General features: G+C 43.6%; 1 protein-coding gene across 1 annotated transcript in view; it reads right to left on the reverse strand.

The window, feature by feature from the left end:
• LOC145337812 (sideroflexin-5-like) overlaps positions 1-16679 on the reverse strand; it is a 206345-nt gene extending 189666 nt beyond the window's left edge. Inside the window, exons 1-2 of the mRNA XM_080182664.1 lie at positions 16509-16679; positions 10062-10130 (exon numbers count right to left, since the gene is read on the reverse strand). Of these exons, the coding sequence (XP_080038790.1) occupies positions 10062-10130; positions 16509-16568 (129 nt within the window). The 5' untranslated portion in view covers positions 16569-16679. The remainder of the gene's footprint in view (positions 1-10061; positions 10131-16508) is intronic.
• Positions 16680-24204: the final 7525 nt, after the last annotated feature.

The raw sequence follows: 24204 nt of genomic DNA on the forward strand, positions 1-24204 counted from the left end.
CATTTTCTGATTTCAAGGAGGAATTAACTCCTGGGGCTAAAGGAATTAAGGAATATGGGGGAGGGGGGGTGAAAATTAGGATATTGAATTCGATGATTAGCATGATCAAAATGAATGGTGGATCTGGCTCGAAGGGCTGAATGGCCTCATCCTGCTTCTATTTTTTAATTTTCTTCTTGATCAGGACAAAAGCCAACAGCAATGGTGTCCAAGCAGTGGTTGGATTGTAATGTCACCTCTGGGGTTTAGGGAACACACTACCCAGAAACAGACTGCATGGCATGCGGTTGCAAAACTTGACAAACATAATACAATCTGACTCACCAACTTTAAGGGCATTCAAATGGTCAGTGGATAGGCATATGGATAACATTGGAATAGTTTAGGTTAGAAGGTCATTAGATTTGTTCCACTGGCCGGCGCAACATCGAGGGCCAAAGAGCCTGTACTGCGCTGTAATGTTCTATCTGAACCAGGCCCAGAACATTTCCTTTATAAAGGAAAAATCTGGATATTTTAAAATGACCAAGGCTTCTAGTGATAAGCTATGGATTTCCAAATCTCTGTTGTGTCCTTTGCCCCCGGTATAAATACAATATATTGGACACTGCCCAATTCCATGATTGTGCACGGTCAAGGCTGTACTTAACATGGAGCAGGAATGAGCCTGCCAGGCGGAGCAGGATATGTATCAGCTATAATGCATTAAGATATGTGAGGAAATTGAAACATGACATATGCAAGTGTAACAGGTTTGGGTAGAATTGGTGACTTTAGACCCATTGTTCCCAAAGCTCTCCACCACTGCGGATTCTCCTCGCTTCACGTCTCTGTCTGCTGTAAACTAATTGATAGAGATTGATTGCACTGATTAGTCAACAACTTCATTATTGTTGTGTCATGTCAATATCAGGATGGTTGAAGGCAAGCTAGATGGGCTTTCTTCAATCTACTAGTTCCTATATTATGCTTGCCCAGGCAGCCACAAAAAGAGATGTCAGAATCAACCAACATAAAATGAACATTATCTAAAAGATCTCTCTGATATCCCTCATTAAGATAAATCTTGCAGACAGAACCCTCTCACTTCCAGTCCTTGTCCAATCTCCTGAATATCATGCTGTGAACGACTGTAATTTTAGAAGCAAAAGATTGCAGCCTACTTCAAACAAGCAATTTACAGATCAGTGGCAAATTACCACCACAGAGGCCAATAAGGATGACCTTCGAGCTCCCTTAGAGTCTGCAGACACAATGTTCTGACAATACAGCCACAAAAGGGCTCCCAGATTTTTTTTCTAATAGGGGTTGATGAAGGATGTGTTGGTTTAGAGAAGTGAGAAGATGAAATTACTGGAATTATGTTTTTAATGTGGGTTAATTAACCACCAACAGGAGTGCTGAGCAGCTGCTCCAGGTATTTTTACTGCTCTAATTTATTCCAGATGACATTTCGACAGACAGACTGTTAATACACAGCGTGGGGCTTTTTCATTAAGAGAGGCAGAAATTTGGTGCCAAACTGAATGTGAAACAAGAAATACTGTGAGGCATAATATATCCAGTACAGAATCCATTTATACAAAAACAATTTAATCCTACCCAAAAAATAGGTTTAGTCTTATTGGAGTGCAGCTTCCTTTGCCTGGTCCATCTGGCCAGCCTCTATAGCATACACGACGGACCCAGACGAGTATTTAACTGGCAGAGATTCATCATGAGCGATGATGGCAACCCTAGGATGTTGATGGTGACAGAATTCAGCAACGGGAACGTCAATGAATGTCAAGAGATGATGATTAGATTCACTATTGTTGGATTTGGTCTTTGCCTGGCTCTTGTCTGGCATGAATGTTACTTGCTACTTAGAAGTCTAAGAATGAGGGAAGCAATGTTTAGTCATGATACCCTGGTAATATGGGAAATGCTTGATGAACCAATTTGTCTTCCCCTGTCAGTTTTGTAAGGAAGACTCTGTGATTGGCAGCCTAATCAATCTTGCGATGCTTCACAAACAAACCAAAATCATGTGTGTTCACACAAATACTTGGTGGCGATTAGGGATAGGAATACAACAAGTTTTTCCTTTACCCTCTAGACCATGGACACCAGAATCTTAGATACTTGTAATACTACAAGTACCCACCAGGGTTGCCAGTCCTCCTGGATTGCCCAAAAGTGTTGAGAAAATTAATATTAACCTCCCAGTCAGTGCTCTGAACAATCCAAGAGAAAAATCAGTAGGGGAACAAAATAACAATTGGAATTGAAAAAATAAAAATGCAGTTTAATTGAAAGTGTTGAAAGGCAGGGCACCACACAGGAGGGATCATGGATCACTGATGTGCTGAACCCACTCTGAGTATTCTCAAGCCCAAGATTATCTAACTGATAGAAACTCAGAGAAACACAGGGTCAGAAATCTCCCACTGGAACTAAGAACAAAGAACATTACAGCACAGAAACAGGCCCTTTGGCCCTCCAAGCCTGCACTGATCATGCTGCTCCACTTAACTAAAACTCCCAACCCTTCCAGGGACCATATCCCTCCATTCCCACCCTATTCATCTGCCTCGTACATCTCCTTTAAACCGTGCCCCTCACACTTAAACCTGTGCTCCCGAGTAATTGACTCTTTCACCTTGGGAAAAAACTTCTGACTATTCGCTCTGTCATGCCTTTCGCTATCTTGTAGACTTCTTTCAGGTCACCCCTCAATCAATGAGAGCAAACCAAGTTCCTCCAACCTCTCCTCAGTTAATATCGTCCATACCAGGCAACGTTCTGGTAAATCTTTTCTGTACCTCTCCAAAGCCGCCATATCCTTCTGGTAGTGTGGCGACCAGAAATTGAATGCTATATTCCAAGTGCGGCTTAACTAAGGTTCTATAAAGCTGCAATATGAGTTGCCAATTTTTAAACTCAATGCCCCAGCTGATGAAGGCAAGCATGTCGCATGACTTCTTGACTACCTTCTCCACCTACATTGCCAATTTCAGTGATCTGTGTATCTGTACATCCAGATCCCTCTGTCTATCAATACTGTTAAGGGTTTTGCCATTTATTGTATATTTCCTATCTGTATTAGACCTTCCAAAATGCATTATCTCACATTTGTCCAGATTAAACTCCATCTGCCATCTCTCCACCCAAGTCTCCAACCGATCTGTATCCTGCTGTATCCTCTGATGGTTCTCATCACTGTCTGCAATTCCACAAACCTTTATGTCGTCTGCAAATTTACTTATCAAATCAGTTATATTTTCCTCCAAATCATTTATGTGTATTACAAACAAAGGTCCCAGCCTGGAATGTTAAGCTGCCAATCCTGTCCTTCCCTCAACTAAGTCTCTGTACTGGCAACAACATCATAGTTCCAAGTACTAATCCAAGCTCTAAGTTCATCTGCCTTACCGGTTGCATTCTTGCATTGAAACAAATGCACTTCAATCCACCAGACCCTCTTTGATTAGCAACTACACCCTGCTTGCTGTTTCTTGGAGTCTTACTGGCCCTACTCTCCTGTTCCCCTTCAGCTAATTCACCTTTGCTTTGGTTCCCACCCTCCTGCCAAACTAGCTTAAATCCTCCCATGTGACACTAGCAAACGTCCCAGCCAGAATATTTATGCCTTTCCGTTTAGATCCAATCCGTCCTTCTTGTACAGGTCCCACCTGCCCCGGAAGAGACCTCAATGGTCCAGATATCTGAAACCCTCCCTCCTAAACCAGCTGTTTAGCCACGTGTTGAGCTGCACTATCTTCCTATTCCTAACCTCACTAGCACATGGCACAGGGAGTAATCCTGAGATCATAACCCGAGAGGTCCTGTTTTTTAACTTTCTACCTAACTCCTTAAAGTGCTGCTGCAAGACCTCATCACTTTCCCTCCCCACGTTGTTGGTACTGATACATACCACGATCTCTGGCTGTTCATCCTCTCCATTCAGAATGCTTTCTACCCGCTCAGAGACATCCTGGATCCTGGCACCAGGGAGGCAGTATCTAATCCTGGAGTCTCTCACATCCACGGAGGCGCCTATCTGTACCCTTAACTATCAAGTCCCCTATAACTACTGCTCTGGTGCTCTTTGTCCCTTTCTGCTTAACAACAGAGCCAGCTATGGTGCCACTGCTTTGGCTGCTTACCTTGTAACAAAGCGGGTGCAATGCAAAGCCACATTTTATCAGTGACCCTTATCCCTTTCAGTAAGGGCCTCCTGCTGCTGCTGGCATTCAGCTTGCTTAGTGGTGGGCATCAAACTCAGAGTTGGGGTGAGAAACACCACATGCAAAGTCACTAAAGGGACTGACTGAAACCCAGAAAAGGAGGCCACCACCCTGGCATTGCTAGCCATCGTGCCACCAGCCCGTGCCACTGCACCTGTATTTAAATCACCTACCCTTACGGTTTCCATAGCCCTCAATACTTTTATCCAGCAAAAATCATGATTTTCAAGTTTTCAATTGATCCCCAAACTCCTCAGAAATATCGCTCGACATAAGACGTGTAACCGAACTGGAAGAGTGGGTGGGATACCAGGTTTTGTTAGATGACTGAGTATGTGCATTGTAAATGGAATTTGCTATATTTCTAAGGAATACAAGTCGACAGAGCTGAGTTTGGGTAGACAGTTAAAATACAGATAAGCCTAATTGGAAGGTTTAGGCTCAAGAGATTGATTGGCCCTTCTTCTATTCCTAAAAGGAATAAGGGTCAGTGACAACATGTGGGTTTGTAATGCAGAGTTGGTGGCATGGCTGGGGAAGGTGGGGAGGTGCTGAGGAATGGTGTTGATGCTGCTGGCAGGAGAGGAGGTAGCACAGCTGTAAATTCCACTCTCAGTTTCAATTCTGTGCCAGTGGGCTTTCTCTAGCATCTGCAGATGCTGCATAATCAGCATCCATTTCAGCAGGACTTTAATTCACAATGTACTGACAAGTGCTTTAATCTTTGGTCAACATTTAGTCCACAAAAAAAAACATGAATAACTTAAGTGCCACCAGAACTTTGTCAGTATTCAGTACTTTGCGTCATTATGGATGATGGGTTTGGGAAAGGGTGTGTCGATAGTTTGGGTCATGTCAAGATCGAAAAGGAGGTGGTATGGGGTTCTTGAGAAACATTAAGGAAGACAAGTTCCAGGGCCTAATGGGATATACTCCTGAATACTGAGAGAGGCAAGGGAGAAAATTGCTGGGGTCTTGAGAGAAATCTTTGTATCTTCACTGGCCAAAGGGAGGTCACAAAGGATTGGAGAATAGCCAATGTTGTTCCTTTGTTTAAGAAGGGTAGCAAAAAATAATCCAGTAATTACAGGCCCAGTGAGCCTTACATCAATGGCAGGGAAATTATTGGAGAGGATTCTTCGAGACAGGATTTCCTCCCACTTGGAAATAAGTGGACATATTAGCGAGAGGCAACATGGTTTTGTGAAGGGGAGGTCCGGTCTCACTAACTTGATCAAGTTCTTTGAGGAAGCGACGAAGATGATTGATGAGGGTAGGGCAGTGGATGTTGTCTACATAGACTTCAGTAAGGCTTTTGACAAAGTCCCACATGGCAGACTGGTGCAGAAGATGAAGTCGCATGGGATCAAAGATGAGCTGGCTCGGTCATAGAACAAAGTCTCACAACACCAGGTTAAAGTCCAACAGGTTTATTTGGTAGCACAAGCCACTAGCTTTCAGAGTGCTGCTCCTTCATCAGGTGAACAGCACTCCAAAAGCTACAAAATAAACCTGTTGGACTTTAATCTGGTGTTGAGACTTCTTACTGTATTTACCCTAGTCCAATGCCTGTATCTCCACATCTCGGTCATAGAAGACAGAGAGTAGCAGTGGAAGGATGTGTTTCTGAATGGAGGGCTGTGACAAGAGGTGACTTAATAGAGGCATATAAGATGATCAAGGATTAGACAGGGTGGACAGTGTGAGTCTTTTTCCTCAGATGGAGATGGCTCACATGAGGGGACATAGCTTTAAATTGAGGGGTGATAGATATAGGACAGATATCAGAGGTAGTTCTTTAATCAGAGAGTAGTGAGGGCATGGAATGCCCTGCCTGCAACAGTAGTGGATTCGCCAACATTAAGGGCATTTAAATGGTCATTGAATAACATATGGATGATATAGGAATAGTGTAGGTTAGATGGGTTTTAGATTGGTTTCACAGGTTGGTGCAAGGGCCTCCACTGCGCTGTAATGATCTATAAGCGGCGTCCCTCAGGGATCAGTGCTGGGACCTTTGCTGTTGTATAAATATATTATAAAAGTTGAAAAAAATGATTTGGAGGAAAATGTAACTGGTTTGATTAGTAAGTTTGCGGACGACAAAGGTTGGTGGATTTGCAGATAGCAACAAGGACCGTCAGAGGATACTGATCGGTTTAGACTTGGGCGGAGAAATGGCAGATGGAGTTTAATCCGGACAAATGTGAGGTATTGCATTTTAGAAGGTCTAACACAGATAGGAAATATACAGTAAATTACAGAATACTTAAGAGTATTGATAGGCAGAGGGATCTGTGTGTCCATGTACACAGGTACTGAAAGTGGCAATGCAGGTGGAGAAGGTGGTCAAGAGGGCATATGGCATGCTTGCCTTCATCGGCTGGGGCGTTGAGTTTAAAAATTGACAAATCATCTTGCGGCTTTATAGAACATTAGTTAGGCCGTACTTGGAATATCATGTTCAATTCTGGTCACCACACTACTAGAAAGATGTGGAGGCTTTCAAGAGAGTACAGAAAAGATTTACTAGGATGTTGCCTGGTATGGAGGGCATTAGCTATGAGGAGAGGTTGAAGGTTGGTTTGTTCTTACTGGAACAACGGAGGTTGAGGGGTAAGTCTACAAGATTATGGTGGGGCATGGATAGTCAGAAGCTTTTTACCCTGGGTGGAAGAGTCAATTACTTGGGGACATAGGTTTAAGGTGTGGGGGGGCAAGGTTTAAAAGATGTACAAGGCAAGCTTTTATTTTTACAGAAGGTGGTGGATGCCGGGAACCCGTTGCTTGGGGGTGGGGGGGGCAGGGGCGGCTAGTGGAAGCAGATACAATAGTGACCTTTAAGGGGCATCTTGACAAATACATGAATAGGATGGGAATAGAGGGATATGGTTCCCGAAAGGGTAAGGGGTTTTAGTTCATTCGGGTGGCATGGTCAGTGCAGGCTTGGAGGGCTGAAGGGCCTGTCCCTGTGCTGTAATTTTCTTTGTTCTCTGTTCAGAACAAAGATGAAGATTAAGCAATAGGAAGAATAGCAACCTTCAGCTTACAGTATTTTCAAAACGAAGTACTCAAAATTAAAACTAATGCTGTGAAAACTAGATAATAATGAAGGCCATTGAGATTTTTCCATTGATCTGTTCCGCTTTTAACAAATGTTCTGAAATCTAAGGACTGAGCTGTACCTTATAGCTTTGGTTCATCAGCACATGAATAAATGATTACTTAGGCAGCTATACTTTGGTCTAATTTTTGAAAGGAGGTTGTGGGCAGCCCATGTGATCTCAGGTTTTCCAGCTTTAGCAGCAATAGTCAACCTTGTGCATTTAGCTGAGCCCACAGACATTTGCAAGACCACAGGTTTCAGACCTAAAAGAGTTGGTGTGCTTATGGAAACAGCCTTTCCCCTATGCAGAGAAAAGTTGAGAGAAAGTTAAGGTCATTAGTGTGAGTTTTTTTTAGAATAATAGAATCTCACAACGCAGGACAGGGCTATTCAGCCCATCTGAAGGAGCTAGTCAGTGAACTTCATTATCCTACTCATTACCTCTTAAAACTTAGTTTGCAAATATATATCCACTACCTATTATCTTCATTAACATTGGAGACACTATAATCTTAAATTTATGCTTTTGAGTTGCCAGTTTATCAGTGAGAAGATTTCCCTAATAACCTGATCAGAACTTTCAGTTCTTTGAACATTTAGCCAAATTGAGCATTAGTGTTACAAGTACAAAACTCATCTCCAAACTCCATGGTCTGGGCCTTGGCTCCTCCTTCTGCCACTGGATCCTAAACTTCCTAACTCACAGACCAAAATCAGTAAGGATAGTCAACACACCTTCTCCACGATCATCCTCAACACCAGTGCCCCAAAAGTCTGTGTTCCCAGCCCCCTACTATACTCCTTATACACCTATGATTGTGTGGCCAAATTCCCCTCCAATTTGGTTTTCAAGTTTACTGACATCACTGTAGTGAGTCAGACCTCCAACAATGACGAACCACAAATGAGAGAGAATCTGATGAACTGGTGTGACAATAATCTCTCCCTCTGTCAGAAAAACAGAGGAGATTGTCATCGACTTCAGGAAGCATAAAGGGCAACATGCCCCTGTCCACATCAACAGGGACGAAGTAGAAACGGTTGAAAGTTTCATATTTTTACGTGTCCAGATCCCCAACAACCTGTCCTGGTCCTCCCATGCCGACACTATACTTAAAGCCCACCAATGTTTCTACTTTCTCAGAAGACTAAGGAAATTTAACATGTCAGCTACGACTCACCAACTTTTACAGATGCACTATAGAAAGCATCCTTTCTAGTTGCATCACAGCTTGGTATGGCTCCTGCTTTGCCCAAGGCGCAAGAAACTATAAGAGGGGCCTGGACATTCTCTCTTCCACCTTCTTCCTTCGGGAAAAAGGTATAAAAGTCTGAGGTCACATACCAACCGACTCAAGAACCACTTCTTCCTTGCTGCCATCAGACTTCTGAATGGACCTACCTTGGTGGGTGGGTTTCTTAATTATGCTGGCTACTTTGTTGAGGCAATGGGAAGCGCAGACAGAATCAATAGATGGGAGGCTGGTTTGCGTAAAGGATTGGGCGACATTCATGACTTTTTGTAGTTTCTAGCAGTCTTCGGCAGATTAGAATCCATACCAAGCTGTGATATAACCAGAAAGAATGCTTTCTACGGTGCATCTGTAAAAGTTGGTGAGGGTCGTAGCTGACATGCCAAATTTTCTTAGTCTTCTGAGAAAGTAGAGGCATTGGTGGGCTTTCGTTAACTATAGTGTTGGCATGGGAGGACCAGGACAGGTTGTTGGAGATCTGGCCACCTAAATAATGAAGCTTTCTACTTCGTCCCTGTTGATGTAGACAGGGGTACGTTCTCCTTTATGCTTCCTGAACTCGGTGACAATCTCCTTCGTTTTGTTGACACTGAGGGAGAGATTATTGTCACACCAGTTCACCAGGTTCTCTATCGCATTCCTGTACTATGTCTCATCATTGTTTGAGGTCCAACCCACTATGGTGCTGTCATCAGCAAACTTGAAAAATCGAATTGGAGGGGAATTTAATTACACAGTCATAGGTGCATAAGGAGTATGCGGGTGACACGAAGATTGGCGGAGTTTCTGATAGCTCCGAGGATTGTCAGATGATGCAACAGAATTTAGATAGATTGGAGACTTGGGCACAGAAACGGCAGACAGGGTTTAATCTGGACAAATGTAAGGTGCTGCATTTTGTAGGATTAAATTCAGGCATGAATTATACTCTAAATGGCAGAACGCTTAGGAACATTAACATACAGAGGGATACAAGTCCACAGTTTCCTAAAAGTGGCAACATAGGTGACCAAGGTGATTAAGAAGGCATATGGCATGCTTGCCTTCATCAGCCAGGGCATCGAGTACAGGAATTGGGAAATCATGTTGCAGCTATATAATACTTTGGTTAGGCTGCATTTAGAGTATTGTGTGCAGTTCTGGTCAACACATTATCATAAGGATGTGGAAGCTTTGGAGAGAGTTCAATGAAGGTTAACTACAGTGTTATCTGGTCTTGAGGGTGTCGGCTATGAGGTGGTTGAATAAATTCAGGTTGTTTTCACTAGAAAAACAGAAGCTGAGGGGAGGCCTAATAGAGCGAACAAATAAAAGGATGGAATCTATGATTTGGTAGTTTGTACATGGGCTATAGAAGGAGATTAATGGTATCTATTGGTCAAGTATACATGGGCTATGGATGGAGTGAGCTGGGTGGATTGCTTCCTCTATTGCAAGAAGAGCGCTTTATAAAACATACACTATACAGAGTACCTCAGTTACAAACAGAGTCCGGGGATCAACGATATCCAGGAAATGTCGGAGCCGTCCATGAAAAGTAGACTGAGGAAAAGAAGCATAAATCAAAATTATTCATTTAAAATTGAAGAGATAACCCACAAATGTGGAAAATGTGAAGTAAATGTACAATAAGTTTGTCAGCATTAAAAAAAACCTTAGGTAAGTGTTGCTTTGAAAATCTCCCAAAGGACTAGATTTCAATGTAATTCAGTTAGCATTTCACAAACATTCAGCATTCTGAAACACCAATTTGCATTTATATAATGCAGAAATGTCCCAGGGCAAAATAATGTCAAGCAACAGTTCAAGAGATGATTGAAAACGTGGCGAGGAAGATAGGAGTCTTTTAGACGAGAAGGGACACAGCAAAACTCAACATTTGCAGCATTCCAGAGAATAAGGTTGTGATAGCTGAAGGCTACCCCTTCAATGGTGGAATCGGTAGCCAGTGGGGCACATTATCCATAAAGCCTAAAAACAGAGGACAAGAACCACAAACTGGAGGAATTTACAAAGCTAAAGTCAGCAATGCCAGGGTGGAATTTCAAAATGAGACTTAGCACCAATGATTGGTCATCAATGGAGGTGCACAAGGATGAAGTAGCGTTACGAGGTTTATAGAATGGGACAGAGCAGAGATTGAGAAAATAGTGTCTACGTATGTTGGACAATGGAATCCTGATTAGTCTTAAAGTGCCAAAATTTATGAACTATGGTTCCAAAAGGCTTAACATGAGAAATAGAACTGGGTGATAATCTTGTGGATTTGAGATTGTACAAAGCATTCATAGAACTGCTCAATCTTTTTTTTGTCATAGAATCCATCATAGAATCCCAACAGTGCAGAAGGAATTATTCAGCCCATCAAATCTACACCAATTCTCCAACAGAGCATCTTTCCCAGGCCCATACTTTATCCCCATAACCCCATGCATTTACCCTGTTAATCTCCTAATCTACATATCTTTGGACACAAAGGGGCAATTTAGCAGGGCCAATGCACCTAACCAGCATAATTTAATCAGAGCACCAGGAGAAAACCTATACAGACAATGGGAAAACACGTAAACTTCAACAGTAACTCAAGACTGGAATTGAATCTCGGTTCCTGGTGCTGTGAGGCAGTAGTGCTAACCACTATTATTATTTGTTCAAGAAATGTGATTAGGTCAGCATTTATTGTCCATTCCTGTATGCCCTCGAGAAGGTGGCGATGACCTTCCTTCTTGAAATATTGCAATCCATGTGGTGTAGGTACATGAGGGGGTTAGCATATGAAGAGAGATTGAATAGATTGGGTCTGTACTCGTTAGAGTTTAGAAGGCTGAGGGGGATCTTATAGAGACATATAAGATAATGAAGGGGCTAGATAGGGTAGAGGTAGAGAGATTCTTCCCGCTTAGAAAGGATAGCAGAACTAGAGGGCATAGCCTCAAAATAAGGCGGGGGGGGGTCAGTTTAGATCAGAGTTGAGGAGGGACTTCTTCACTCAAAGGGTTGGGAGTCTCTGGAATTCTCTGCCCATTGAAGTGGTGGAGGCTACCTCGCTGAATATATTTAAGTCACAGGTAGATAGGTTTCTGATAGACAGGGGAATTAAGGGTTATGGGGAGAAAGCAGGAAAGTGGAACTGATCCACTTCAGATCAGCCACCATCTTGTTGAATGGCAGGGCAGGCTCAAAGGGCTAGATGGCCTACTCCTGCTCCTATTTCTTATGTTCTTATGAAGTTCAAGCATTTTAAAACCGTAAGATACAGGGAGCAGAATTGGACCATTCAGCCAATCGAGTCTGCTCCACCATTGAATCATGGCTGATGTTTCTCAACCCCAATCTCCCACCTTTTCCTTGTAATTTTTGATCCCCTTACAAATCAAGGACCTATCACTGTCTTAAATACACTCAATAATGTAGCATCCACAGCCTCCTGTGGCAATGAATTGCACAGATTCACCAGCTGCTGGCTGAAGAAATTTGACCCAACCACAGTCAATTTTAGCTGATGAATGGTAATATAGTTCCACATATGCACTGGTAATATTGTTTCAAATCTGGATGGTGAGTAGCTTGGAGTGGGTATTTTTCCCATGTATCTGCTGTCCTTGACTTTCTATATGAGATGGATAGACACTAATACTTGCATTTAAAAGCACCTTTAATGTAGTGAAGTGTGCCAAGAAGCTTCACAGGTGCATAATTGCACAAAGTTTGACACAAAAAAAATAACAGGGCAATGATGAAAAGCTTGGTGAAAAGTTTTAAAGTTTACTTATTAGTAATGCTTACATTAACACTGCAATGAAGTTACTGTGAAATTCCCCTCGTCGCCACAGTCCGGCACCTGTTCGGATACACTGAAGGAGAGTTCTGCACGGCCAATCCACCTAACCAGCATGTCTCTCAGAATGTGGGAGGAAACCTGAGCACCTGGAGGAAACCCACACAGACACAGGGAGAACGTACAAACTCCACAGAGACAGTGACCCAAGCTGAGAATCAAACTCAGGTCGCTGGTGCTGTGAAGCAGCAGTGCTAACCATTGTGCTACCGTGCCACCCACAGGTGTAAGTTTAAAAAAAGCTAAAGGAACCTAAAGAACCTAAAAAGGAGGAAAGAGAATCAGAGAGATTTTGCTTCAGGCCTAGATATTTGTAAGCATAGCCACCAATGGTTTAATAACAATTTATCATTATATAGCACCCTTAAGGGAATAAAACATTCAAAGACATTTTGTAAATATTATCAAACTAAAGTTTGACACAGAGCTACAGAAGATGATATTAAGCTAAACAATCCAAAAATGTTAAACCAAATTGGCTGGCAAAGTGTAGTGACAAATTCCATTCCCTGCATAGGGCCAGTGGATTTTTTAAAAAAAACAAAGCACACATTCCTTACATTTTGTGACCATCTCTTTTCTGTCAGAGTTCTCATTTACAGCAGTGATTGGCTAGGCATATTGGACTAGGTCACATTTATTCCAAAAACGTTAACACCACAAAGTGACTTATTTCTTAAATTAGTTATCCCTTTGTTTCAATAATTATCTTTAAGTCTAAGTGCTTTGGCCTTAGTAAGGTCACATTTATGCTTCTAACTTGTTATAACCAACTGTACCGCTGAGTGGCTGGGATTGCTAGGCTACTTTTGCTGCATTAAGAGTTTAATACATCTGCAGACTGGATTGACTACACAGTCAGGCCAGATAGGGTTGGCAAGTCTCCTTCTGTATGGAACTTCAATGATCATTTGTTTTATTGTTGCACAACAATCACTACATTTTGGACGTGCCCCAAGAGTGCTTTAGGCTGTCCCAAGATGGTAAAGGGACTGTAAGACTGCAGATCCTTCTTTCGATTTGTTATGGTACTAACTACAAATGACAGAATTTACTACATTCAACTTCATACTTTGGCATGTTGAAATTTGAACCCAGTTTCTAGTTTTGAAACACAACCATTGAACTACTAAAGTATACTTTCTAATCACATCCTCCAAATCCTCTCATGGTCCTCCTTCACAACTATATGGTTAAAAAGATTGCATTTTGTTCATGCCCTTGCATTTTTCCAAGCTTTTGCTCTTTAGCCTCTTCATTAATTATTATTTCAATACTTGTGACTACAGCTGTTGTAGCTCTTTGCACCTTTCCAATGATTCACTGTGAGCAAAGTTGAAGCATAGTAGAAATACCATTTTTCAACGAGGAAGACTGGACAATATACTATAAAGTTCCCCTCTAAGTCACTCACCATCCTGACTTGGAAATCTATTGCCATTCCTTCACTGTCGTTGAGTCAAAATCCTGGAACTCTCTCCCTAACAGCACACTAGGTGTACCTATTCAAACAGATTGCAACAGCTCATGAAGGCAGCTTACCACCACCATAAGGACAATGAGGGGTGGGTAATAAATGCTGGCCTAGCCAATGATGCCCATATCCTTTGAATTACTTTTTTAAAAATGTAATCTGAAGCATCTTCATGGTGACAGTCTTGGCTCAGCAGGCAGCAGTCTCATGTTGACATCAAAATGCTATAAGCTCAAGCCCCACTCCAGAGCACATAGTCTGTTTGCAACATTGGCACAATACTTGACCCTGAGGAGTTTCTGACCACATATTCACAACATCAACAAGACCACCTATTTCACCTCTCTAATGTCACTCAAATTCACCTTGTCTCTCCATGGCCTTTCCCACATCTCTGGTTTCTTTTAGTCTCTCCATGATATCTGTGCTCTACTAAATCTGGCCTCCTGTGCATTTCCAGTTATTATTTCTCCATCATTGGTAGCCATGCCTTCAGTTGTCTTGGCTCCAAACCCTGGAATTCCATCTCTAAATGTCTCGACCTCACTTTCCATCTTAAGATGCTCCTTAAAACCTATGTCTTTGACCTACCTTTGGTCATCTAGCATCTTTTTACATGCTTCAGTATCACATTTTGCTTTGTGAAATGCTGTGGGATGTTTCGTTATATTAACATAGATTCAACATTTTAATGCCAGGATTCAGAAACTGGTGTTATGAAATTTGGCTCTGATTTTTTAGTTGAAATAAACTTTAAAGATTTAAGGAGTTTTTGCATTTCTACAGTGACACTGATAACCTTTACAACCAATGAAGTTTTTTGAAACACAGCTAACTGTTGCACGATAGGAAATAGAGCAGCCATTCTGGGGAGAGCGAGATCCTATAAGCTTCCACCATCTGCTTCAGTATGTTGACTGGCAGATAAATGGTAGCCAAAACACTGAAGTCCTGAAGGATGGAGCATGAACATACAAAATGGATTCAGAGCACAGGGCCAAAGGTGCATATACAGGCTCTATATTTGCTGCATAAGGACAGCAGAGCAGACTCCTTCTTTCTGTCCCATACTTTGCTTTTTTTAAAGAAAAGTATCCTTGTTAGGATATGGGTGCCACTGGCTAGGCCAGCAGCCATTGTTTATACCCAGTTGCCCTGGAGAAAGTGGTGGTGAGCCATTTCCTTGAACAGCTGCAGTCCACACAGTGTAGGTACATCCACAATGCTGTTAGAGACGGTGTTACAAGATTTTGATCTAGCAACAGTACATTGCAATGAACAACCATATACTGCAAGTCAGAATGGTGAGCGACTGTGGAAGGGAACTCAGTCAATATTCTCAAGTATCTATTTTCCTTGTTCTTCTAGATGGTTGTGGAAGGTGCAGCCTAAGGAGTTGCTGCAATGCATCTTGTGGAAGGTACACACTGCTGTCACTGGGAGTGAATGTTTGTGGAAGCACTGCCAATCAAGAGGGCTACTTTGTCTTGATACTGATGCAACAGGTGCATCAAGCAATCAAGATGACTAATGGTATATTAGCCTTTATTGTAAGAGAACTTGAATACAGGAGCAGAGAAGTCTTGCTTCGATAGAGGCTCGGCAATGGTTAGATCCTCTCTCTTGTCAGAGGTGGACATTGCCTGACATTTCTGTGGTAAGTTGATCAGCCCAAGTGGCACTTCTGCCTCACAGCACCAGGGACCTGTGTTCAATTCTGGGTCACTGTCTGTGCAGAGTATGCACATTCTCCCTGTGTGTTTCCTCCTACAGACCGAAAAGACGTGCTGGTTAGGTGCATTGGCTATGCTAAATTCAACCTCAGTGTACCCGAACAGGCACCAGAGTGTGGCAACTAGGGATTTCCACAGTAACTTCATTACAGTGTTAATGTAAGCCTACTTATTACACTAATAAATAAAAACTTGTTTAAAAATTCAAAAAAGAAATGAGTCCAAAGATGAGTAAGTTAGGGCATTAAATGTGCAGAGTTACAGGGATAAAAACAAATTACTGCAGATACTGAAATCCGAAACCAAAAGAGAAAATGCTGTAAAATCTCAGCAGATCTGGCAGCATTTGTAAGGAGAGAGAAGAGCTGATGTTTGGAGTCCAGATGACCCTTTGACAAAGCTCTGAGACTGTTACTAAATAAACCTGTCGGACTTTAATCTGGTATTGTGAGACTTCTTACTGCTCCTTCAAAGGAGGGATAGCATAAAGGGGCGGCCAACTCTTTCAGAGGGTCAGTGCAGACTCGATGGGCCGGATGGCTTCTTCCTTCATTGTGGGGAGTCTCAGGCTCTGAGCTGAGTTTGCCCTGCACCTTTAAAGGGGGAAAAAAAACGCCACACACACGAATCGACACGCCACTTTAATGATGGACAAGCGGAGCAGCCAATGGTGAGCTCCGCACGGAAGAGGGCCGGTCTTGCTGGGTGGCCCCCTCGCCCAATCGGAGCGGAGAGAAAAAGAGGGCGTGTCTTGGCACGGCGGTTGTGATTTGAACAGCGGTCGCGTGGCCCTGGCCTCGCGCTCTGCGGAGGGGAGTCAGACAGACGGACAGGGAGAGAGAGAAAGAGAGACGCCAAACATCTGGCAGCTTTACCTGATCGAAGCGCGGCTTTCCCAGCTCGAACGGAGGGTAATCCCCCCCTGAGGCTGCCATTCCAACAGGTAACTCCGCGCTTCAAATAATTAATCTTTAAATAGTGTTGCCGGCTCCTCCCAGTTTGAAGGCGGCCGGAGCCCAACCCTCTTTTCCCCAAGCGGGGGCGGGGCCGGGCAAGGTACACACCGGAAGTTGTAGGCGGGGTGAAGGGCGGCGGGACTACATTTACCGTCGTGCTCGAGGCTGGAAAGGTAAACGGGTTTGTGCGCAAGCGCAGAATCTTAAAGTTCCAAATTACTTGGAGGAACCCCCTGTATCTTCCTGAAACCCGGAACAAGGCACAGTGGACTCATTCCCATAAAATGAAGAATTGTTGCTCGAAAAAATAAAGCTGGAGTTAGGGGTCCACTCATCTGATGAAGAGGCAATGCTCCGAAAGCTCATGATTCCAAATAAACGTGTTGGACTTTAACCTGGTGTTGTGAGACTTCTTACTGTGCCCACCCCAGTCCAATGCCAGCACCTCCACATCATGGCTACTGAAAGAAAATAGAGCTAAAAGTTTTGCTTTTTTTTTAAAGTTTATTTATTAGCCCCATAAGCAGGCTTACATTAATACTGCATTGAAGTTACTGTGAAATCCCTTCGTTGCCACACTCTAGGTACACTGAGAAGGAATTTATAATATCCAATGCACCCAACCTGCATATCTTTCATACTGGAGGAAACTGGAGCACCTGGAGGAAACCCATGTAGACATAGGGAGAACATGCAGACTCCACACAGACAGTGACCCAAACTGGGGATTGAACCTGAGTCTCTGGCATTGTGAGATAACAGTTCCAGCCACTGTGCCACCCTACCACCCATGGTCTGGATGAGTTTGAATGAGCCTTTGTTAAAGCTCAAATTGTTGGTCAACCTGGGGTGTCCAGCTAGCTTGGATTTATGGGGACTGTAATAGAATTCAGCATCCCACTCCAGTCAGGGGCTTCCCAGACCATTATTTGCCCTTGATTTTGGTCATTGGATTTATTCAGTAAATTTTTGAGAGGGTGATGGGTAGTTGCCGAGGCTTAGAACATAGAACATTACAGCGCAGAACAGGCCCTTCGGCCCACCATGTTGCGCCGACCAGTTTAAAAAAAAACAACAATGACCCACTAACCTAAACCAATCCCTTTTCGTCCATAAACCTGTCCACAGACCTCTTAAACGCCCCCAAACTAGGCGCATTTACAACTGCAGCAGGCAGGGCATTCCAATCCCTCACCACCCTCTGGGTAAAGAACCTACCCCTGACATCCGTCCTATAACTACCCCCCCTTAGTTTAAAGCCATGCCCCCTCGTGCTAGATTTTTCCATCAGAGGAAAAAGGCTATCACTATCCACCCTATCTAAACCTCTAATCACCTTATATGTTTCAATAAGATCCCCTCTTAGCCGCCTTCTTTCCAGCGAAAACAACCCCAAATCCCTCAGCCTCTCCTCATAGGATCTCCCCTCCATACCAGGCAACATCCTGGTAAACCTCCTCTGCACCCTCTCCAAAGCCTCCACATCCATCCTGTAATGTGGGGACCAGAACTGCACACAATACTCCAAGTGCGGCCGCACCAGAGTTGTGTACAGTTGCAACATAACGCTACGACTCCTAAATTCAATCCCTCTACCAATAAACGCCAAGACACTGTATGCCTTCTTAACAACCTTATCTACTTGATTCCCAACTTTCAGGGATCTATGTACACATACACCTAGATCCCTCTGCTCCTCCACACTATTCAAAGTCTTCCCGTTAGCCCTATACTCAACACATCTGTTATTCCTACCAAAGTGAATTACCTCACATTTCTCTGCATTAAACTCCATCCGCCACCTCTCGGCCCAGCTCTGCAACCTGTCTAAGTCTTCCTGCAAACTATGACACCCTTCCTCACTATCTACCACACCTCCGACTTTGGTGTCATCAGCAAATTTACTAATCCACCCAACTATACCCTCATCCAGATCATTAATAAAAATCACAAACAGCAGTGGCCCCAACACAGATCCCTGAGGCACACCACTCGTAACCGAACTCCATGATGAATATTTACCGTCAACCACTACCCTCTGTCTCCTATCCGCTAGCCAATTCCTAATCCAGTTCCCTAGATCACCCCCAATCCCATACATCTGCATTTTGTGCAGAAGCCTACCATGGTGAACCTTATCAAACGCCTTACTAAAATCCATATACACCACGTCCACTGCCTTACCCCCATCCACCTCTTTGGTCACTTTCTCAAAAAACTCAATAAGGTTAGTAAGGCACGACCTACCTGCCACAAAACCATGCTGACTATCTCCAATCAACTCATTACTCTCCAAATAACTATAAATCCTATCCCTAATAATTTTTTCCAAAACCTTGCCCACAACAGAAGTGAGACTCACCGGTCTATAATTCCCGGGGAAGTCTCTGTTCCCCTTCTTAAACAATGGGACAACATTCGCTAACCTCCAATCATCTGGTACTATACCAGAGGCCAACGACGACCTGAAGATCAGAGCCAGAGGCTCTGCAATCACTTCTCTTGCCTCCCAGAGAATCCTGGGGTAAATCCCATCCGGACCAGGGGACTTATCTATTTTCAGATCCTCCAGAATATCCAGCACATCCTCCTTATCAACTGTAACACTGTCAATTCTACTCCCCTGCAACCCAGTGTCCTCCTCAGCTATATCCATGTCCCCCTGCGTGAACACCGAAGAGAAATATTGGTTCAATGCTTCACCAATCTCCTCCGGTTCCACACATAACTTCCCTCTGCCGTCTATAACTGGCCCTAACCTTGCCCTAACCAACCTTCTGTTCTTGACATACCTATAGAACGCCTTAGGATTCTCCTTAACCCTATCAGCCAAAGTCTTCTCATGTCCTCTTTTAGCCCTTCTTAGCTCGCTCTTCAACTCCCTCCTAGCCAATCTAAAGCTCTGTAGTGGTCAGGCTTATTGGGGTCAGGCAGGAACGTGGAGTTGAAATTGCAACATCTATGACTAATCATATCAGCCAAGATCTTATTGGTTGGCTTAATTGGCCGAATGTCCTCCCATGCTTCTTTTGTGACTGAGCCCAGAGTCATCCACTGGGAAGTACTGGTACTGCCCTCTGTGAATTGCATGGCTCTGGCAAGTGGATAGTTTGGGGTGGAAGAGTTCCAGGCTAATGTTTATAATGGACTCATGGCCAACTCCCTGACCTGAACTGGTCAGTATATATGCCCTGAGGTTGGGAAAGATGAGGTCCAAGGCAGATCAGAGGGATAGGAAAATAACGCTCATCAATTTTCCCTCCATAGCCTTGTCAGCCCCACTACTCCCTATGGCACTGTCAACCCCAACTAATAGTTTGGCCATCAATGATAAAGTGATTTAAAATTAGGAATGCACAGAACACCTGAATTGGAGGAGAACAGAGATTTTGGAAGGTTACTGCACTAAAGATTACAGATATAGGCATGGATAAGGCCATGGACTTGAAAATAAGTATGAGATTGTTAAAATCAAGAAGAAATTAGATATAGGGGCAAATGAAGTAAGGGATATGGGGGAAAGGGGATCAGGATATTCAGGGTTCAGCCATGATCAAAATGAATGGCGGAGCAGACTCAAAAGGCTGAGTGGCCTACTCCTGCTTCTGTGTTTTTATCAAGACATCATTTGACTGGGAGCCAGTCTACAATAGCAAGACAATGGGTGGGGAGCAGGAGTTAAATACACAGCAAGTCAAGGCACATTACCTTTTGAGCACATAAATATAATTAAGTTTGAGAAGATTGAATAATACACAAATGCAATCTTGTCACCAACAAGCTGTGGATTTCCAGCACATTTTACAATTGCTAAATTTCATTAAAGAGAAAGTAATGATGTATAAAAACTTTTCCAGTAATTGAAGGGATGAGAATTCATTTTGGCAGAATTCCAACTTTTTGATTGCAGAATCCTGACCTTTGAAATTTTTTTCCAAGCACATTCTCTCTGTAGTGCTTTAGAACATAGAACAGTACAGGCCCTCCGGCCCTCGATGTTGTGCCGAGCTATGTCCGAACCCAAGATCAAGCTATCCCACTCCCTATCATTCTAGGAGGTTCACTAGGCTGATACTGGAGATGAGGGAGTTGGACTATGAAGAGAGACTAAATAGACTGGGTCTGTACTCGTTGGAGTTTAGAAGGATGAGGGGGGATCTTATAAGAGACGTATAAAATAATGAAAGGGATGGATAGGGTAGAGGTAGAGAGGTTCTTCCTGCTTAGAAAGGATAGCAGGACTAGAGGGCACAGCTTCAAGATGGGGAGGGGGGGGAGCAGTTTAGATTGGAGTTGAGGAGGAACTTCTTCACTCAAAGGGTGGTGAATCTCTGGAATTCTCTGCCCGTTGAAGTGATGGAGGCTACCTCGTTAAATATACTTAAGTCACGGGTAGATAGGTTTTTGACAGACAAGGGAATTAAGGGTTATGGGGAGAGAGCGGGAAAGTGGAACTGATCCACTTCAGATCAGCCATGATCTTATTGAATGGCGGGGCAGGCTCGAAGGGCTAGATGGCCTATTCCTGCTCCTATTTCTTATGTTCTTATGTATTCTGGTGTGCTCCAGGTGCCTATCCAATAACCATTTGAAAGTTCCTAAAGCGTCCGACTCCACTATCACAGCAGGCAGTGCATTCCACATCCCAACCACTCTCTGAGTAAAGGATCTACCTCGGACATCCGTCTTATATCTCCCACCATGAACCTTATAGTTAAGCCCCCTAGTAACAGCTACATCCACCTGAGGAAATAGTCCCTGCACATCCATTCTAACCATCCCTCTCATTATCTTATTAACCTCTATTAAGTCACCTCTCATCCTCCTCCGCTCTAAAGAGAAAAGCCCCAGCTCCCTCAACCTTTCCTCATAAGACCTACCCTCTAAACCAGGCAGCATCCTGGTAAATCTCCTCTGCACTTTCTCCAATGCTCCCACATCCTTTTAGTGAAGTGACCAGAACTGCGCACAATGACTGAGGTAAACACAGTTGCTTCGCTTACCTTTATATTTTAAATGCACTTTTGGTTTATGTATTGTTACTGAGCCTGCTCAGTTCTTTTTAAAAACAAACTGGCATTTCACTCATCGACCTTCAATTATAGAATCCCTACAGTACAGGAGCCCATTCAGCCCATCAAGCCTGCACTGCCAATAATTCCACCCAGTCCTTACCCCATAACTCCATCTATTTGCCCTGCTAATCTCTCTGACACTAAGAAACAATGCACCTAATCTGCACAATTTTGGACTGTGGAAGGAAACCACAGCACATGAAGAATGCAAACTCCACACAGCCAGATGCCCCAAGGCTGGAATTGAACCTGAGTCCCTGTCACTGTGAGGCAGCCGTACCAGCCACTAAGCTGCCCTGATTGCTGCTTCTATCTGGCTTGCCACTTCCTTCCACTGAACCACCTACTTACCCACCTCCCTCTTCTCACCTTTTGGCTTGCCCACTTCCATTAACTTGCCCCTCAACATGATTTTGCTCTGATTTGATTTATTATTGTCACATATTAACATACAGTGAAACATATTGTTCCTTGTTATACATACAAAACATACTGTTCATAGAGAAGGAAACGCGAGAGTGCAAAATGTAATGTTACAGTTATAGCTAGTGTGTAGAGAAAAAAATAACTTAATGCAAAGTAAGTCCATTCAAAACTCTGACAGCAGCAGGGAAGAAGCTGTTCTTGAGTCAGTTAGTACGTGACCTCAGACTTTTGTATTTTTTCCCGAAGGAAGAAGGTGGAAGAGAGAATGTCCGGGGTGTGTGGCATCCTTAATTGTGCTGGCTGCTTTGCCAAGGCAGTGGGAAGTGTACATAGAACATAGAACACTACAGCACAAACAGGCCCTTCGGCCCACGAGTTGCGCCGATCACATCAACACCTATCTATAACCCCCAATCCCATAAAACCCCATATACTCATCCAGAAGTCTTTTAAAAGACCCCAGCGAGTTCGCCTCCACCACCACTGACGGCAGCCGATTCCATTCACTCACCACCCTCTGAGTGAAAAACTTACCCCTAACATCACTTCTGTACTTTCCTCCCCGCACCTTAAATCTGTGTCCTCTCGTAGCGACCATTTCAACCCGGGGAAATAGCCTCTGAGAATCCACCCTATCCATTCCTCTCAACATTTTGTAAACCTCTATCAGGTCGCCTCTCAACCTTCGTCTCTCCAGGGAAAAGAGACCCAGCTCCCTCAACCTAACTTCATAAGGCATGCCTCCCAGTCCAGGCAACATCCTTGTAAATCTCCTCTGTACCCTTTCAATAGCTTCTACGTTTTTCCTATAGTGAGGCGACCAGAACTGCACACAGTACTCCAAATGAGGCCTGACAAGGGTCTTATAAAGTTGCAGCATTACCTCCCAACTCCTAAACTCAATCCCTCGATTAATGAAGGCCAGTACACCATACGCCTTCTTGACCACCTCTTCCACCTGCGAGGCCGATTTAAGAGTCCTGTGGACCCGGACCCCAAGATCCTTCTGCTCTTCAACACTACTAAGACTCCTGCCCTTGATAGTGTACTCGTTCATCCCGTTGGTTCTGCCAAAATGGACGACTACACATTTATCCGCGTTGAAGTCCATCTGCCACTTCTCTGCCCAGTCCTGCATCCTATTTATGTCCTGCTGCAACTTTTGACATCCTTCCAGACCATCCACAACACCACCGACCTTCGTGTTATCAGCAAACTTACTTACCTATCCCTCCACTTCCTCATCCAGGTCATTTATGAAAATGACAAACAGCAAGGGTCCTAGAACAGATCCCTGGGGCACTCCACTGGTGACTGACCTCCATTCAGAAAAAGACCCATCCACAACCAAGTGTAGACAGAGTCAATGGGTGGAAGGCTGGTTTGCTAGGTAGAGTGGGCTACATTCACGACCTTTTTGTAGTTCTTTGCGGCCTTGGGCAGAGCAGAAGCTTACAACCAGAAAGAATGCTTTCTATGGTGTATCTGTAAAATTGGTGAGAGTCGTAGCTGACATGCCAAATTTCCTTAGTCTTCTGAGAAAGTAGAGGTGTTTGTGGGCTTTCTTAACTAGAATGTTGGCAAGGGGGGGTGTGATCTGGACACCTAAACACTTAAAGTTCTCGACCCTTTCTACTTCATCCTCATTGATGTAGACAGTGGCATGTTCTCCTTTACGCTTCCTGAAGTTAATGCCAATCTTCGTTTTGTTGACATTGAGGGAGAGATTATTGTTGCCTCACCAGATTCTCTATCTCATTCCTGTACTCTGTCTCTTCATTGTTTCAGATCCGAACCACTACGGTGGTGTCATTAGCAAACTTGAAAATCAAATTGGAGGGGAATTTGGCCACACAGTCATGGATGTATAAGGAGTATAGTAGGGAGCTGGGAACACTATCTTGTGGGGTACCGGTATTTAGGATGATCATGGAGAAGGTGTTGTTGCCCATCCTCACTTATTGTGGTTTATGAGTTAGGAAGTTCAGGATCCAGTCGCAGAGGGAGTTGCCAAGACCCAGGTCATGGAGTTTGGAGATGAGTTTCGTTGGAATAGTAGTGTTGAAGGCTGAGTTGTGGTCAATAAATAGGAGTCTAACATAGGTGTCCTTGTT

Source organism: Carcharhinus amblyrhynchos, unplaced genomic scaffold, assembly GCF_965287045.1.
Source record: "Carcharhinus amblyrhynchos unplaced genomic scaffold, sCarAmb.v2.hapA scaffold_77, whole genome shotgun sequence".
NCBI lineage: Eukaryota > Metazoa > Chordata > Chondrichthyes > Carcharhiniformes > Carcharhinidae > Carcharhinus > Carcharhinus amblyrhynchos.